At 50.3% G+C, this 19,278-nt stretch overlaps 1 protein-coding gene across 1 annotated transcript in view; it reads right to left on the bottom strand.

Annotated features, from left to right (window-relative positions):
* Positions 1–332: 332 nt before the first annotated feature.
* Positions 333–19,278, bottom strand: part of JPH3 (junctophilin 3) — a 106,898-nt gene continuing 87,952 nt past the window's right edge. Inside the window, exons 4-5 of the mRNA XM_060253858.1 lie at positions 10,063–10,970; positions 333–438 (exon numbers count right to left, since the gene is read on the bottom strand). Coding sequence (XP_060109841.1) covers positions 358–438; positions 10,063–10,970 — 989 coding nt within the window. The 3' untranslated portion in view covers positions 333–357. The remainder of the gene's footprint in view (positions 439–10,062; positions 10,971–19,278) is intronic.

The following is a 19,278-nucleotide window of genomic DNA, read 5'->3' as shown; positions in this document are numbered from 1 at the left end:
GGAGCTTTCCTCGTCCTGTCTGGGGTGGGGAGGACTGGAGTACTTTCTCCATTCTGCCATGCCACACAGCGTAAGTGTTATACAAGCAAAGAATTTTGGCTAAAATCCAAAAAACATTACCCAGGAAAAAAAGGCATACTGTGAGTGAGACTCAATCATTGTTGTTTGTTGTTCTTCTTCTTCTGTGAAAAGACTTGGAAGTTGTCGCAGGACAGTTCACGAAAAGACCGCACGTTTCCCTGGCGCGCGTTGTTCCTCGCTCCCTTCGTCCTCCCGCTCGCTCGTAACACGTACGTGCCGTATGTGGGTGGGAGTGTGTGTTGAACTGTTAATTTTTGCAAACAAGACTGTCCCGAGTTAGATGAAAAAGTTAATAAACAAAATGGCGACTCCGATGTTTAACAAGATCACCATGACTACCAGGATGGGAGCCGAACCCTGTAGGAGGAAAAGAGGAAAGGTGTTATCGAGTCGCAGTGGATCATTGCCTTGGCTTTCCGTGAACTTTAGGAACTGACTGAAATCACAGAATCATAGAGTTGGAAGGGACCTCCAGGGTCATCTAATCCATCCCCCTGGACAATGCAGGAAACTGACAAATACCTCCCCCTAAATTCACAGTTTCTTAGAATCATAGAGTTGGAAGGAACCTCCAGAGTCATCTAATCCAGCCCCCTGCACAATGCAGGAAACTCACAAATACCTCCCCCTAAATTCACATGTTCTTAGAATCATAGAGATGGAAGGGACCTCCAGGGTCAATCGCACACTGTATTGACATTTTCAGTGAGTTATCTACCACAATCCCAAGAGCTCTCTCTTGGTCAGTCTCTGCCAGTTTACACCCCATCAACTTGTATTTGTAGCTGGGATTTTTGGTTCCAATGTGCATTACTTTGCACTTGGCCACATTGAACCTCATCTGCCACATTGACGCCCACTCGCCCAGCCTCAACAGATCCCTTTGGATTGCCTCACAATCCTCTCTGGTTCTCACCACCCTGAACAATTTAGTGTCATCTGCAAACTTGGCCACTTCACTGCTTACTCCCAACTCCAAATCATTTATGAACAAATCTTGTAAACCTCTATCATGTCACCCTGCAGTCAACGTTTCTCCAAGCTAAAGAGCCCCAAGCGTTGATTCCCCACTCCTCCATCTGCAGCTGCTGGGTCAGCCATAGCTCTTATAGGAGTTGTCCTGGAAAGGGCAGCTGCTGCGAAAGCTCTCTCAGCCCCACTTAGCTCACAGGGTGTCTGTTGTGGGGAAGGGGGGGGGAGGTGAAGGAGATTGTGACCGCTTTGAGATTCAGACCGATTCCCCGCTAGCCTTCCGCCGCTCTCACGCTCCTCTTTTCCACGGAGCTTCCGTCGGATTTCACACTCTCTAACCCGGGGCTGCGACTTGCTCCGCCTCTTCTGTGCAGCAAACAAGATCCTCTAAAAACCAGTTTCTGTTTGCCGCACGAAAAAGGCAAAGTGAGTTGGGCCAGGGCAGATACTGTGAATTTTGACGGAAGCCCCGTGGAGAAGAGGAGCGTGAGTGCGGCGTAAGGCTAGTGGGGAATTGGTGCGAGGATAGGGCAAGAGATAAATCCAATATCTTCTTCTTCTTCTGACGTCAGCCAGGCCTCCTGGATTTCATGGGGCTTTTGCAGGGCCAGAGGTCCGTAGGACCTGTTTGCCTCCTATGGAGGCAGCCTTCAGGTAGAGTCTGGAGATTCCCCCAGAAATGTAAATGATCTCTGAAAGACACAGAGCAGTTCCCTGGAGAAAATGGCTTCTTTGAAGGGCAGACTCTAAGGGGTCACACCCCTAGTTAAGTCCCTCTCCAAGCCCAGGTCTTCCCAGGCTCTACCCCATAACGTCCCGAGATTTCCCCACCCAAATGCTTGGGAAGGGGTGCATTCCACCTGAAAGGAGAGCCCCGTATGGAACAACCAGAAGGAAAAAGGTTCTCTTCCACATAAAAATGCTTGAGTTGGAGAAAGGCCTGCTTAAATTATTCATTTCCAAAAATGCAACGATGCAGCGATGAAACACAAAACTAAGCCTTCAGGCCAGATCTCCCCCCACCCGTCACATTCGCATGTACTTCTTGTCAACTTCCTTCCTTCCTTCCTGAGAGCCAGTGTGGTGTAGCGGTTAAGTGTGCAAACTCTTATCTGGGAGATCTGGGTTTGATTCCCCACTCCTCTACTTGCAGCTGCTAGCATGGCCTTGGGTCAGCCATAGCTCTGGCAGAGGTTGTCCCTGAAAAGTTGTGAGAGCCCTCTCAGCCCCACCCACCTCACAGGGTGTCTGTTGTGAGGGGAGAAGATATAGGAGATTGTAAGCCACTCTGAGTCTCTGATTCAGAGAGAATGACAGGGTATAAATCTGCAGTCTCTTCCTTCCTTCCTTCCTTCCTTCCTTCCTTCCTTCCTTGATACTTGTAATGGAAATCATATGTTGGATCGTTCTGTAGTTCACATATTGGATTGTTGTGAATAATGCTTGAAATAAATGCACATCACAAGAAATTGGATCTCTGAATGAATTGGAAGAACTGGAAACCCCGTTGAGATTGCCAGAGTTGTTGTAAACACAGCGGATCCCCTTGGCCCACCTCCTTACCACCTAGACCCCCGAAACTTTCTTCTGGGGAGTCAGTAGACCTTTGCGAACCATATTGCACGGGGAGGGGAAACGAGCACAAAATGCTGCCCCTTCTTATGAAAAATTATTCTTGCTATTAAACGTAAGGGTGCTTCAGTTTTCTGGACGTGGCTCCAGGTCACTGTCTGGGAGCCCTCCTTTGCCACAAACCTTTCATTTTCCAGAATGGCAGGGTTGCTTCTGTCTCACCCTAAGCTATGAAAAAGGCAGTCAGCACGTTTGCAGCGGTGTGCAGAGGGGAGCCTGCACGGCTGCATGCATCTACATCCACAAAAGACATGTAAGGAAAAAAATTGTCCTCCCCAGCACAGACATTAAGAGACACCAGCAGCCTCTGCTCACTCCCTTCTCCGCCAGAAGCCAGAGAGAATTCCGTTCCTGTCTGGCAAAGGTCCTGCCGCGGGCAAGGGACAGTGCTGCTGCCTCCAAAAGCGCAGAGAAGGTCTTTGCTGTTGCCATAGCAACAAGAGGGAAGGGGAGCTGGCCAACCAGAGAGAACTTTGCAGAGTCTGCCTCTCTCCCACCTTCCCTCCACCCGCCCCCCCCCCAAAAAAATATACCTGGCAGCCAGGTGCTCACTTTCAGCAGGTTTATACAAATTCTTTTCAAGACCGATCTGTGAGCCAGTTATGCAGGGCTTAATCTGGTTGCAATGGCTTGGGATCCAAGGCACTGAATCAAAAAGCACAGACTGAGATCGTATGGGCTTCAGGTGCATCTCACCGACGTGCTGTGCCCTGAAGATTTGGCATCGGGCGCTTCCCCCCTCCCCGCCCCACCCGGGTCACCGATCCACCAGCCCAAACATGCGAACCAATTTTCAACCAGATTACTTGTAAGTATCAGAAAGGTTACAGCTCATAAACTATGGAATGGATTATAAAATTTGCTGTAATAACGCTAAATAAAGTTTAATAAAAATTTCTAATACAAACGCCGATGTGTGGAAGTTCAGTTCTTATATCTACAATTCCTGATAAGATACGACTGTGAGCTGTTGCCTAAGCACGGGTTCTGGAGTGTAAAAACAGCGGCCAGAGGGAGTGTAAAGGAAACATGAACTTGAACCCAGGACTCGTGTCGCTGCTCCTACACCTGTTGAATTACTCTTCAAAGAGGGACAGCTGGGCTACCTGCGTCTCTCAATGGAAAGACAAGAAGACAGCAGATTTTCATAGCTGGCAACATTTAAAGTTGGAGTTTCTACTAAGGACTGTTTACTCGCTTTGAAGGACATTTAAGAATTACAGTGAGAAAGCGGTTGAGCGAAAGAGTGTGTTGCACTTCTATTGCAACATTTGGTGCGCGGTGTTTTTCTTGCTTTGCCTAACCTCCACACCGCAAGTTTCCTTATTTACTGCTCACCTGGGGACTGCACAATGAAAAGGGGCAGGGGGGGAGCAGCATTGCAGGAAGTGCTAGGGACATTTCAAACAGCACACCGCAGTGATTCAGAAGCACAGCGAAGGGGTTGAAAATGGGGGGGAAAGGCAGCTTCCCTCTGAAGGGGCTCAACCATGCTTTGCTAACCCAACACAAGCAGGTTTATACGATCAGGAAAATAAATTCTGCTAGCAGCAGGTTTCGAAAAGGAGTCTTGTCTGAAATGACAGGGAAAACCCATTGGCAACCAGTTTACTAAAACGGATTACAAAGGCGGTTTGGAAAGGGTCGATATGAAGCATATTAATGTTTCTGGGTGTTCACGTACATTTCACAGCATTATCTGAATGAATGGCGATGTCCTGAGGCACACAGTACTGTGTACCTCCAAGAACTGCCTCGCAACGGTATTTGCAACATTAAAAGAATTGTGCATGGGATGTATTATTGCCTCCCCTCCCTTGTCTCAGTCTTACCTCTCTTTCCCCCAAACTGGAAAAGCCAAGCTACTTAGCCTTTCCTTATGAGTAGGCTGCCCTAGGGCTTTTTATGTAGCAGGGAAGTATCAACAGAAGTCTAGTGTCCAGATCACGTGATGTGATGGTATCGTTTTACTCTGCTCTGGTAAGACTTCACATGGAGTCTTGTGTTCAGTTTTGGGCTCCACATTTTAAGAAGGATATAGACAAGCTGGAACGGGTCCAGAGGAGGGCGACGAAGATGGTGAGGGGTCTGGAGACTAAGTCCTATGAGGAAAGGTTGAAGGAGCTGGGCATGTTTAGCCTGGAGAGGAGGCGGCTGAGAGGTGATAGGATCACCATCTTCATGGACTTGAAGGGCTGTCATATAGAGGATGGTATGTTTTCTGCGGCCCCAGAAGGTAGGACCAGAACCAATGGGTTGAAATTATATCAAAAGAGTTTCCGGCTCAACATTAAGAAGAACTTCCTGACCATTAGAGCGATTCCTCAGTGGAACAGGCTTCCTCAGGAGGTGGTGGGCTCTCCTTCTTTGGAGGTTTTTAAAGAGAGGCTAGATGGCCATCTGACAGCAATGAGGATCCTGTGAATTTAGGGGGAAGTGTTTGTGAGTTTCCTGCATTGTGCAGGGGGTTGGACTAGATGACCCTGGAGATCCCTTCCAACTCTGTGATTTAATGATTCCAGAGACTCCTTTGCATATTAGGCCACTACACACCCCTGAGGTAGCCAATCCTCCAAGAGCTGATAGGGCTCTTCTTACAGGGCCTACTGTAAGCTCCAGGAGGATAGGCTACATTAGGGGGGGTGTGGCCTAATATGCAAAGGTGTTCCTGCTACAAAAAAAGCCCTGGTCCGTCCCAACCCCTTTCCTCGCCAGTTTGGTGTAGTGGTTAAGTGTGCGGACTCTTATCTGCGAGAACTGGGTTTGATTCCCCACTCCTCCACTTGCATCTGCTGGCATGGCCTTGGGTCAGCCATAGCTCTGGCAGAGGTTGTCCTTGAAAGGGCAGCTGCTGTGAGAGCCCCCTCAGCCCCACCCACCTCACAGGGTGTCTGTTGTGGGGGAGGAAGGGAAAGGAGATTGTGAGCTGCTCTGAGACTCTTCGGAGTGGAGGGCGGGATATAAATCCAGTATCTTCATCTACCTCACAGGGTGTCTGTGGGGGGGGGGAGGAAGGGAAAGGAGATTGTGAGCCGCTGTGAGACTCTTCGGAGTGGAGGGCGGGATATAAATCCAATATCTTCATCTACCTCACAGGGTGTCTGTTGTGGGGGAGGAAGGGAAAGGAGATTGTGAGCCGCTCTGAGACTCTTTGGAGTGGAGGGCGGGATATAAATCCAATATCTTCATCTACCTCACAGAGTGTCTGTTGTGGGGGAGGAAGGGAAAGGAGATTGTGAGCCACTCTGAGACTCTTCGGAGTGGAGGGCGGAATATAAATCTAATATCTTCTTCTTCTCCACTGTTACAATATCCTTTATAAGATGGCAAACTGAACTGTACATGAGTGCTCCAAATGGGACCACACCACAGTGCATTAACGAAACATTATGATTTTTTTATTTTTCTTCTTCGGTATTTTATTTGTCAAATGGCCATGCAAGGACTGGTCATCTTTCTTGTGAGGCCTTGTTCACATGCAGTCTTCCTCCTTCACTGACTCCAGAGATCACGTTCAGAGCTTTGAGCGTCTCCATAATTAACTTGGGGGGGAAATGCATCGCTAAACGTGGAGGGTGACAGCCAGCCTGTCAATGAGGACAAGCCCTCCTGCGACATCAAAAGCCTTCTCAGATCAAAAGGGGTGTTTTACAAGGACACCCGCTAAGCTGAACATCACCCCACCCGTTCTGAAGGGAAGAGGGTTGCAGTTATCTACAGGTTTGCTCAGAGGAGAGGAATTCTGAAAACCATTAGACTAAAAGCTGCGTTCTCATCAATGGTGCCGCTCCTTCATCTGACAGCATCCGGGAATGCCTATCTTCTCTTTTCCTGCCCTCCCCAATCCAAAAAACAAGCCAAGATCCCCTAATCATACCAAGTCTGTCTCTGACCCACCACGCAGCAAACAAGGGTATTATTGGAGTTGTAGTCTAAGGGAATGATGGGGCCTGTGTTAACATTGGGGCACTGCATGGTTTTTATGGAAGTGGATAGGGGGAGGGACGGTGGCTCAGTGGTAGAGCATCTGCTTGGTAAGCAGAAGGTCCCAGATTCAATCCCCGGCATCTCCAACTAAAATGGGGCCAGGCAAGTAGGCATGGAAAACCTCAGCTTAAGACCCTGGAGAGCCGCTGCCAGTCTGGGTAGACAATACTGACTTTGATGGACCCAGAAGGGTCTGATTCAGTAGAAGGCAGCTTCATATGTTCTTATGTCTAAGGGGAGGAACGGTGGCTCAGTGGCAGAGCATCTGCTCGGTAAGCAGAAGGTCCCAGGTTCAATCCTCGGCATCTCCAACTAAAAAGGGTCCAGGCAAATAGGTGTGAAAAACCTCTGCTTGAGACCCTGGAGAGCCACTGCCAGTCTGGGTAGACAATACTGATTTTGATGGACTGAGGGTCTGATTCAGTATAAGGCAGCTTCATATGTTCATATGTGCGGGGGGGGGGTTAGTGGTTTCACACATGCTAAATAATGCAGTTTCAATCCACTTCAGCGTTCACAAGTGGATTCTGCCATTTCACACAGCAAAATCTAGTTGCAAAGTGCACTGGAAGTGGGTTGAAAGTGCATTATTAATGCGTGTAAAAGCACCCTACTTAAAGTGCCATCTAGACAAGTCATAGCCCACTTACTGTGACCCTTGGAGGGTTTTCAAGGCAACAGACTAAAGGAGGGTGCTTTGCTGTTGCCTTCCTTTGCCTTGTACCATGGGCTTTCTTGGTGGTCTCCCATCCAAATACTAACCAGCCCTGCTTAGCTTCTGAGATCTGATGAGATTGGGCTAGCCTGAGCTGCCCAGGACATGGGCTAGTAATCTTAAAAGAGCCAGTTTGGTGTAGTGGTGAAGTGCGCAGACTCTTATGTGGGAGAACCGGGTATGATTCCCCACTCCTCCACTTGCACCTGCTGGAATGGCCTTGGGTCAGCCAGAGCTCTCGCAGAGCTGTCCTTGAAAGGGCAGCTTCTGGGAGAGCTCTCTCAGCCCCACCCACCTCACAGGGTGTCTGTTGTGGGAGAAGAAGATATAGGAGATTGCAAGCCGCTCTGAGGCACTGATTCAGAGAGAAGGGCGGGGTATAAATCTGCAGTCGTCTTCTTCTTAAAAACACAGCTCTGCAGGATCAGGCTAAAAGCCCATCTACTTCAGAAACCTGTTTTCTACAGTCACCAAGCAGATGTCTCTGGGAAATGCAACAGCAACCCCCACCTACCCACCCGCTGTTACTGCCCCACACCTGGTGCACAGGCTGTCCTGTTCCTGAGATTGGAGGTCGGGTTGCCAATCCCCAGGTCGGGGCAGGGGATCCCCTGGTTCGAGGCCCTCCCCCCGCTTCAGGGTCATCAGAAAGCAGGGGGGGTGGGAAATGTCTGCTGGGCACTCCGTTATTCCCTATGGAGACTGATTCCCATAGAGTATAATGGATAATTGATCCACAGGTATCTGGGGCTCTGGGAGGCTGTTTTTTTGCGGTAGATGCACCAAATATTCAGCACAGCATCCAGTGCCTCTCCTCAAAACACCCTCCAAGTTTCAAAAAGATTGGACCAGGGGGTCCAATTCTGTGAGCCCCAAAAGAAGGTGCCCCTATCCTTCATTATTTCCATTGGAGGGAAGGCATATAAAAGGTTTGCAGTCCCTTTAAATGTGATGGCCAGAAGTCCCTTTGGAGTTCCATTCTGCTTGTTACAGCCTTGCTCCTGGCTCCATCCCAAAGTCTCCTGGCTCCATCTCCAAAGTCCTCAGATATTTCTTGAATTGGACCTGGCAACCTTAATTGGAGGCTCCATTTAGCTGTTGTTATTGGGGGTGGATTTTAGCATTTCATTCTTCATCGTTCTCATGCAGCCGTCCCCAACCTTTTTGGCACCAGGGACCGGTTTTGTGGAAGACAATTTTTCCACGGTCCCGGGGGGGCGGGGCAGGCAGGGGTGGTGGTTTGGGGATGATACAATTGTGCACTTTATTTTGATGTAGTAGGTAAGTGTGTAGATTCTTATCTGGGAGAACCGGGCTTGATTCCCCACTCCTCCACTTGCAGCTGCTGGAATGGTCTTGGGTCAGCCAGAGCTCTCTTATCTGGGAGAACCGGGTTTGATTCCCCACTCCTCCCCTTGCAGCTGCTGGAATGGCCTTGGGTCAGCCAGAGCTCTCTTATCTGGGAGAACCGGGTTTGATTCCCCACTCCTCCACTTGCAGCTGCTGGAATGGCCTTGGGTCAGCCAGAGCTCTCTTATCTGGGAGAACCGGATTTGATTCCCCACTCCTCCACTTGCAGTGCTGGAATGGCCTTGGGTCAGCCATAGCTCTCTTATCTGGGAGAACCGGTTTGATTCCCCACTTCTCCACTTGCACCTGCTGGAATGGCCTTGGGTCAGCCAGAGCTCTCTTATCTGGTAGAACTGGGTTTGATTCCCCACTCCTCCACTTGCAGTGCTGGAATGGCTTTGGGTCAGCCCATAGCTCTTGCAGAGTTGTCCTTGAAAGGGCAGCTTCTGGGGAGAGCTCTCAGCCCGACCTCACAGGGTGTTTGTTGTGGGAAACTGTTTATAGGAAATTGAAATATTCTGTTTTAAAGTTTTAACTGTTTAAATATTTAATTGTTTTATACTTAATATTGTTTAAATTTTATGTTTGATTAAATTGTTGGAAGCCGCCCTGAGCCATTCGTGGGAAGGGCAGGATATAAATTTCAAATAAATAAATAAATAAATAAAAAAGGAAGGGAAAGGAGATTGTGAGCCACTCTGAGATTCAAAGTGGAGGCCAGGATATAAATCCGATGTCTTCTTCTTTTTATTATTATTATTACTACATTGTAATATATAATGAATAGAGTCCCAGGGCGCAGAGTGGTAAAGCTGCAGTACTATAATCCTAAACTCTGCTCACGACCTGAGTTCAATCCCAGTGGAAGCTGGGTTCAGGTAGTCGGCTCAAGGTTGCCACAGCCTTCCATCCTTCTGACGTCGGTCAAATGAGTCCCCAGCTTGCTGGGCGGGGCGGAAGTGTAGATGACTGAGGAGGGCAATGGCAAACCACCCTGTAAAAAGTCTGCAGTGAAAACATTGTGAAAGCAACGTCACCCCAGAGTTGGAAACGACTGGTCCTTGTACAGGGAACTACCTTTACCTTTTAAAATATATAATGAAATAATTATACAACTCACAGCCCATTTGCTAACAGGCTACGGACCGGTCCACGGCCCGGGGGGGTGGGGACCCCTGTTCTAATGGCTTATTGGTCGATAAGATTTTTTTTGCTTTGAGCATGAATACTGCAAGGGAGGCAGCTTGCCTGAGAGCACAGGGTACACCCGTCTTCCATTCCCCCCACTTCCCAGCGGCCGTACAGGAAAAGGATTTGCCACTTACTGCACCGGATTTGAGCTCGTCCCCATTCTCCTCTTCGGGTTCTAGTGCAACAGGTAAGGATTTCTGTGGCGGGGAGCACGTTAAGTCCCACCGCAGTAGTCGGGGTTCACCTTTGTCCCCCAACCTCAGGCTGTCCAGCTTCTGCACGGTCGGCTCGGCCGAAGAGCCTGGCCGGAAGTTCTCCTTGTTGGGGGCCTTCGACCGCAGTCTTTGCACCCCGAAGCTCCGCTCTTCCCCGTGCTGGTTCTCAGCCAGGCTCCGACCGGGCCCCATTTTGCTATAATGTCTTTTTTGGGAGTGCATTTCTTGCATATAAGAATCCATCCTCATGAGGGGCTTCATCTCCATCTCGTAGTTGCTCAGCTTCTCCTCCTCCATCTCCATGAGCTTGTTCCCCCCCGAGCCATGGTGGTGAGGACGGTGGTGAGTCCATGAAACCGTCGCGGGAGGGTCCGTCCACCTCTCCCGTGGCTTGTGGTTTGAGGCCGCGTGCTTGTGCCCGCCACTTCGCCCCCGGTACTCTTCGGAGGAACCCGATTGGCTGCTGCGTAAGGCCCCGCCTCTCGCCCCACGTGCCCCGCCCTCCTTCTCTTCGCCCCAGCTGTTGGGACGCAGGTAGTCCCCGCCCCGCCCTTCCAGCAGCATTTGGATCTCCCCGCCCCGCTCTTCATCCATGCAGACCTGTCGGGAAAAGTGGGTGCTCTTGTTTCGACAGGAGGGGCCCAAAGGCGGGGTGGAGGTGGGGCTGGCGGGGAAGCTCTGTAGGGGGCTGTCGTCCGGGGTGAGGTCCGAGGGCGTCGTGCCTTTCCTGTAGAGCTCGGGGCTCTCTTGCTGGAGGGGCGTCCCCGTCGACAGGACTTCAATGTCGTCGCTGGAATTCCGCCGCTTGGGCCTCTGGCATTCCAGCCCTGCTTGGAAAGAAGCAGAGAAAGAAAGAGATGAGAGAGAAAGAGATGCACAAACAAATGACTCCCTTTGACAATAAACTTGGCCCATCCTGGGGTTCCCAACCTCCAGGAAAAAGAGGAAGAATCAAGATCCCAGTAGGCAGCCGTCTGAAGCAATAGAACAAAGCAACCGACAAGTGCACCTTTAAGTCCAACTAAGTTTTATTCAGAATGTCAGCTTTTGTAGGCTCCTAAGCAGACTTCATCAGACAAAATGGGAATGGAAGCAGCAATTCTTAATATAAGTGGGCAGTGTAGAATCATGGCAGCCTGCTTTTTATCACCCTCCAGTGTTTTTTCAGCCCTGCTTTGTCCTAACACTAACAAACACAGATTCCCTATTTGTGATTCTTTTAATCTGCTAAAAACATTCCCATGATTCTACACTGCCCACTTATATTAAGAATTGCTGCTTCCGTTCCCATTTTTTCTGATGAAGTCTGCTTAAGAGCATACGAAAGCTTGCATTCTGAATAAAACTTAGTTGGTCTTAAAGGTGCACTTATCTACTGCTTTGTTCTACAAGGAGAAAGTTATACAGGGAAGTGCGATGTAATATCTGTAACCAAGGCTGGAATTCTCTCAGGAGCTCCTTTGCATATTAGGCCACACACCCCGATGTAGCCAATCCTCCGAGAGCTTACAAAAAAGAGCCTTGTAAATTCTCGGAAGGTTGGCTACATCGTGGGGGTGTGGCCTAATATGCAAAGGAGCTCCTGCTAGAATTCCACCTCTGCTATCATCTATCTATCTAGGCTGGCAGTTCCTTGTCTTTTAAATACCTGAGCTGCTCCTTCCTGCCTTCCCTCTGTTTGCTTCTAATCTTGTGTAAAAGATAAGCCCCATTAATTCCAACGGAATCTACGCAGGCACAATTTCGCATCGATTCCCTGTCCTTGTAAGAACCGCCAAGGCTATTGACTGATTTTGACTGACAAGTCTGCCACCCGAGGAGTTGGGGCGTCTAATGCAGCAAGGCCTCCGTTTGTTTGTTTGCTTTTGGTCTGCTCAACTTCTTCATCGACTTCTTAGCAGGCAGGCTGGGATCCTTTTTTCCAGCGCGTGCAAAATGCAGAGTACCTTTGCTCCTCAACGGGACACTTCAGAACCAAAATCTTCTAGGTAAACAGAACCCTTCTGCCAAGACTATGAACTAATAAAAAATGCATTAGGTAAAATAAAAGGGAGCGTATTTTGGAGATGACGTTGAAGGTGGCCTCTTGGTAGAATTGCCCGTTCCGGGTTAGGGGATTCCTGGAAATTTGGAGGAGGAGATCTGGGGAGGGCGGGGTTTGGGAAGGGGAGGGGCCTCAGCAGGGTACAATGCCACAGAGCCCGCCCTCCAAAGCAGCCATTTTCTCCAGGTGAGACGGTTTCTGTTGCCTGGAGACCTGCTGTAATTCCAGGAGATCTTCAGCAACCACCTGTAGATGGCAGTGCCGGATTAAACCCTGTGGAGGCCCCTAGGCAGTCAAAAGATTGGCGGCTCCCTTTGCAAGTTATCTCAGAATCTGAGCGCCCACCCCACCACCCACAGCCGCTGCTGCAGCCCTCAGGCCCCTTCCCAAAAGCCCCTTTGACAAAGCTGCAGGGGAGAGGCAGAGGCAAACTTGGCAATGACGGCAGCCGCACTCGGCAAGTTGTGCAAAGAGCGGCTCAGTTGCTGGCTGTATGTGCAGGCTGGGAGGGCTGCAAGCAGGGGGGAAACCGTGGGCGGGGGGAGGGAGCCAGCCCAGACCCCCTAAAGGCATGGGAGCCCATAGATCAGTGCCTAATTGGCCTAATTGTTAATCTGGTCCTGGGAGGTGGCAAACCTGCTCCCTGGTAATTGGTGATACAGGATCCACCAAGAGTTCAGGAGATCCAATCATTTGTTTTGAGCACCGATAATTTTATTGCATTTATTTATTTTATTTGCTTTCGATTTATACGCCGCCCGCTCTGCGAGCGGACTCAGGGCGGCTAACAGTCATGTTAAAACCACGATTTCAGTTACAATTTTAAAACAATAACACTGAATGCTAGCAATTTCAAACTCAATATTTGGTGCTATGCGAGAATTTCGACATAGGCAGATCAGATTATTTTGATGTCCCCGTTCTTCTGATTGTCTGTTAGTGGTCCTTTTGATGGTATTGCTCAGCAGCACAGAGTGGCAGCCTTCTCCCGCTTAGGTTTCTATAGGCCTGTCGAAAAAGTTCAATTTTACAGGCCCTGTGAAATTGGGAGAGATCCCGCAGGGCTCTTACGGCCTCTGGGAGAGCATTTCACTGCATTGGTGCTGCCACTGAGAAGGCCCTGGCCCATGCAGAGTTTAGTCTTGTCTCCCTTGGTCCAGGGACGAATAACAGATTTTTAGCTCCTGAACGCAGTGCTCTCTGGAGAACGTATGGGGAAAGGCGGGCCTGTAGATAGACAGGTCCTTGGCCATATTGCAGCTGGATTGCATATCGCAATCCAGATTGCAGCTCTGGGAAGGCGTGAAAACATCAGAGAAATAAATCTCTGGATAGCCCCTTCTTTAAAAACAAGCCAGTATAAAAGGGGGCAACATATTCAACATAAATATGGTTCATATTTGGTGTAGTTGTTAAGTGCGTGGACTCTTTATCTGGCAGAACCAGGTTTGATTCCCCACTTCTCCACTTGCACCTGCTGGAATGGCTTTGGGTCAGCCATAGCTTTGGCAGGAGTCGTCCCTGAAAGGGCAGCTTCCGTGAGGGCCCTCTCAACCCCACCCACTTCACAGGGTGTCTGTCATGAAGGAAGGAGATAAAGGAGATTGTAAGCCGCTCTGAGTCTCTGATTCAGCGAGAAGGGCGGGGTATAAATCTGCAATTCTTCTTCTTCTTCAGGGCCACTGGGGAAGAAGGGGGCTCATCAGGGCCAGGCATCTTTGCATCTTCTGGCAGTGAGTTCCAGAGGTATCCATATCATAGTTGTATCATTTGTATTTAAGCTTGTAAAAAAAATTTACAGTATTTTGATCGCGTGTGGGTTTAATCAGGCATCCCGCAGGCATCTGACCCAGCAGGTTGTGTGTCGACAAACAATACTGTCCGCTTGCTCCGGGTGAAACCGGAAAAACGATGAAACTTATTTTTGATGATGGGACACAACCCGGAATGCCGTATGAGCTCACTCTTCCTGAACTGCTGGGCTAGTCTCAGTGGGGGCGGACGAGAAAATCTCTGCCTTACTATCCAGCCGGAGAAGCCGGAGTAGTAAGCGGAGATGTCAGCGCAGCTCGCATTGTTTGCGAAACTGCTCGCCACCCTGAAAAGCAAAAGCACAATAGCTCTCCTCGTCATCTTCGTGGGGGTGGGGAAAGAAAGCGACTGTATGTGTGTGCGTGCGCGGGGTCTCCAAAGGACAGGGAACGAACAGCATGAATCATCACTTGTCAGAGCCTCCATAACTGAAGCGAAGGGAAGATGAGAAAACTCTGATTTGAAACGTTTCTATCTTGAGAAGAAATCAAGTCTTCTAAAGAGGGAGCTAGAGTGCTGGGTTGCGACTGACACGGTCCGGAATTATCATGTGGCCCAACGAGGGGTGGAACTCTAGCAGGAGCTCCTTTTGCATATTAGGCCACACCCCCCTGATGTAGCCAATCCTGCAAGAGCTTACAAGGCTCTTTTTTTATAAGCTCTTGGAGGACTGGCTACATCAGGGGTGTGTGGCCTAATATGCAAAGGAGCTCCTGCTAGAATCCCGCCCCTGGGCCCTACGACTGAGACTTGCGTCTCTCTGGCCAATTCCAATTGGTACCTTCTGCTGTGCCTAAAAAGTCACACCTACGTACAAACAGACTTCCAGGGAAAAGACTAGCCAAGGGATCCCCCCAGCAGAAGAAGATGATATTGGATATATATCTCGCCCTCCACTCCAAAGAGTCTCAGAGCGGCTCACAATCTCCTTTCCCTTCCTCCCCCACAACAGACACCCTGTGAGGTAGACGAAGATATTGGATTTATATCTCACCCTTCACTCTGAAGAGTCTCAGAGCGGCTCACAAACACCTTTCCCTTCCTCCCCCACAACAGACACCCTGTGAGGTAGACGAAGATATTGGATTTATACCCTGCCCTCCACTCCAAAGAGTCTCAGAGTGGCTCACAATCTCCTTTATCTTCCTCCCCCACAACAGACACCCTGTGAGGTAGATGAAGATATTGGATTTATATCCCGCCCTTCACTCTGAAGAGTCTCAGAGCGGCTCACAATCTCCTTTCCCTTCCTCCCCCACAACAGACACCCTATGAGGTAGACGAAGATATTGGATTTATATCCCGCCCTCCACTCTGAAGAGTCTCAGAGTGGCTCACAATCTCCTTTATCTTCCTCCCCCACAACAGACACCCTGTAAGGTAGACGAAGATATTGGATTTATATCTCGCCCTCTACTCCAAAGAGTCTCACAGCGGCTCACAATCTCCTTTCCCTTCCTCCCCTAAAACAGACACCCTGTGAGGTAGATGAAGATATTGGATTTATATCCCGCCCTCCACTACGAAGAGTCTCAGAGCGGTTCACAATCTCCTTTCCCTTCCTACCCCACAACAGACACCCTGTGAGGTAGACGAAGATATTGGATTTATATCCCGCCCTCCACTCCGAAGAGTCTCAGAGCGGCTCACAATCTCCTTTCCCTTCCTCCCCCACAACAGACACCCTGTGAGGTAGATGAAGATATTGGATTTATATCCCGCCCTCCACTCTGAAGAGTCTCAGAGCGGCTCACAATCTCCTTTCCCTTCCCCCCCACAACAGACACCCTGTGAGGTAGATGAAGATATTGGATTTATATCCCCCCCTCCACTCCGAAGAGTCTCAGAGTGGCTCACAATCTCCTTTCCCTTCCTCCCCCACAACAGACACCCTGTGAGGTGGGTGGGGCTGGAGAGGGCTCTCACAGCAGCTGCCCTTTCAAGGACAACTCTGCCAGAGCTATGGCTGACCCAAGGCCATTCCAGCAGGTGCAAGTGGAGGAATCAAACCCGGTCCTCCCAGATAAGAGTCCGCACACTTAAGCACTACACCAAACTGGCTCTCAACAGAGTGCCCGAAGGTTCCATGCTGCCTGCTGGTCCTTTCCTGGAAGTGTTTTTTAGAAAGTGGGACCGATTCCCCACTAGCCTTATGCCGGTCTCACGGGCCTCTTCTCCGCAGGGCTTCTGTCAGATTTCACACTATCCGCCCCAGGGGATGCAATTAGCTTCACCTTTCCCATGGGGCAAACAGAAACCGGTGTTTAGAGGATCTTGTTTGCTGCGCGAAAGAGGCGGAGTGAGATGCAGCCTCAGGGCAGCTTGTGGGAAATGGAAGCCCGGCTGAGAAGAGGAGCGCGAGAGCGAGCCAAGGCTAGTGTGCTTATGTGGTTCCCCGGTTCGCACCAGCAGAGACTTCCTGGGAGAAGTGTGGGCTGCTGGTGAGTCAATTGGGGCGAAGGAAGAAAGCCAGCTCAAGCAGCCATCCCAACCTTTTTGGCACCAGGGACTGGTTTTGTGGAAGACAGTTTTTCTATGGGGGCGGAGGCGATGGCTTTGGGATGATACCATTGTGCACTTTATTTCTATTAATTTGGTGTGGTGGTGAAGTGCGCGGACTCTTATCTGGGAGAACCAGGTTTGATTCCCCACACCTCCACTTGCAGCTGCTGGAATGGCCTTGGGTCAGCCATAGCTCTCTTATCTGGGAGAACCAGGTTTCATTCCCCACTCCTCCACTTGCAGCTGCTGGAATGGCCTTGGGTCAGCCAGAGCTCTCTTATCTGGGAGAACCGGGTTTGATTCCCCACTCCTCCACTTGCAGCTGCTGGAATGGCCTTGCGTCAGCCAGAGCTCTCTTCTCTGGGAGAACCGGGTTTGATTCCCCACTCCTCCACTTACAGCTGCTGGAATGGCCTTGGGTCAGCCAGAGCTCTCTTATCTGGGAGAACCGGGTTTGTTTCCCCGCTCCTCCACTTGCACCTGCTGGAATGGCCTTGGGTCAGCCAGAGCTCCCTTATCTGGGAGAACCGGGTTTGATTCCCCACTCCTCCACTTGCAGCTGCTGGAATGGCCTTGGGTCAGCCAGAGCTCTCTTATCTGGGAGAACCAGGTTTCATTCCCCACTCCTCCACTTGCAGCTGCTGGAATGGCCTTGGGTCAGCCAGAGCTCTCTTATCTGGGAGAACCGGGTTTGATTCCCCACTCCTCCACTTGCAGCCGCTGGAATGGCCTTGCGTCAGCCAGAGCTCTCTTCTCTGGGAGAACCGGGTTTGATTCCCCACTCCTCCACTTACAGCTGCTGGAATGGCCTTGGGTCAGCCAGAGCTCTCTTATCTGGGAGAACCGGGTTTGATTCCCCGCTCCTCCACTTGCACCTGCTGGAATGGCCTTGGGTCAGCCAGAGCTCCCTTATCTGGGAGAACCGGGTTTGATTCCCCACTCCTCTACTTGCAGCTGCTGGAATGGCCTTGCGTCAGCCAGAGCTCTCTTCTCTGGGAGAACCGGGTTTGATTCCCCACTCCTCCACTTGCACCTGCTGGAATGGCCTTGGGTCAGCCAGAGCTCTCTTATCTGGGAGAACTGGGTTTGATTCCCCACTCCTCCACTTGCACCTGCTGAAATGGCCTTGGATCAGCCATAGCTGTGGCAGAGGTTGTCCTTGAAAGGGTGGTTGAAAGAGCCAGTTTGGTGTAGTGGTTAAGTGTTCGGACTCTTATCCGGGAGAACCGGGTTTGATTCCCCACTCCTCTACTTGCAGCTGCTGGAATGGCCTTGGGTCAGCCATAGCTCTGGCAGAGGTTGTCCTTGAAAGTGTGTTTGAAAGAGCCAGTTTGGTATAGTGATTAAGTGTGTAGACTCTTATCTGGGAGAACCGGGTTTGATTTCCCACTCCTCCACTTGCAGTGCTGGAATGGCCTTGGGTCAGCCAGAGCTCTGGCAGAGGTTGTCCTTGAGAGGGTGGTTGAAAGAGCCAGTTTGGTGTAGTGGTTAAGTGTGCGGACTCTTATCTGGGAGAACCGGGTTTGATTCCCCACTCCCCCACTTGCAGCTGCTGGAATGGCCTTGGGTCAGCCATAGCTCTGGCAGAGGTTGTCCTTGGAAGGGCAGCTTCTGAGGAGAGCTCTCTCATCCCTATCCACCTCACAGGGTGTCTGTCATGGGAGAGGATTGTAAAGGAGATTGAGAGCCGCTCTGAGACTCTGAAATTCGAAGTGGAGGGCAGGATATAAATCCAATGCATTCTTCTTATTATTATTATTATTATTACATTGTAATATATAATGAAATAATTATACAACTCACGGCCCGGTAACTAACAGGCCACAGACCAGTACCGGGGGTTGGGGACCTCTGAGCTAAAGGACCAGTAAAGCAGAACCCCAGTACCTTGTACTGAAGAAGAAACACCTCTCCGCCTGGCTTGTATCTGAATCTCACTAACTGCTGTTTCTTGTCTCTAAGTTAATAAACAGGTCTCTGCAGGCCTCAGATTCAGCAGGAGCTCACAGGAGCACAGCTCCTGAACCTTTCTGAGGGTTCCCCCTCTTCCTCCCCAATACCTACCTTGTCCATTGAATAGCAGATACAGCTGCAGAACAATCCCTGGATTAGGAGAGCAGGCAGCCAGCCAGCCACCTGGGGCTTTGTCACACCCCCAGCAGCCCTCATTAACCCCTGGAGAAGCCCACGCCACCCTTTCTCCACTTATGTGATTTTGGGCGGCGAGTGGCTTGCTGGCCTTTTGACTGGGGGTGGGGGTGGGATGGGGGGCGTCCCAGGAGAGCCCCAGGCGAGCCGGTTTGGTGTAGTGGCTGAATTTGTTGACTCTTATCTGGGAGAACCGGGTTTGATTCCCCACTCTACCACTTGCAGCTGCTGGGATGGCCTTGGGTCAACCATAGCTCTTGCAGAGGCTGTCCTTGAAAGGGTGGCTGAAAGAGCCAGTTTGGTGTAGTGGTTAAGTGTGCGGACTCTTATCTGGGAGAACCGAGTTTCATTCCCCACTCCTCCACTTGCAGCTGCTGGAATGGCCTTGGGTCAGCCATAGCTCTTGCAGAGGTTGTCCTTGAAAGAGCAGCTTCTGGGAGAGCTCTCTCAGCCCCACCCACTCACAGGGTGTCTGTTGTGGGAGGAGAAGATATAGGAGATTGTAAGCCGCTCTGAGTCTCTGATTTAGAGAGAAGGGCACAATAGAAATCTGCAATTCTTCTTCTTGGGCTGGCTGGATCTCTAGCCAGCCCAAGCAGGCCTCACTCACCCGGGGCTCCTCTTTCTTG

Source organism: Heteronotia binoei, chromosome 14 (genome assembly GCF_032191835.1).
Source record: "Heteronotia binoei isolate CCM8104 ecotype False Entrance Well chromosome 14, APGP_CSIRO_Hbin_v1, whole genome shotgun sequence".
Lineage (NCBI taxonomy): Eukaryota > Metazoa > Chordata > Lepidosauria > Squamata > Gekkonidae > Heteronotia > Heteronotia binoei.
This window is presented reverse-complemented; position numbering and strand designations above follow the sequence as displayed.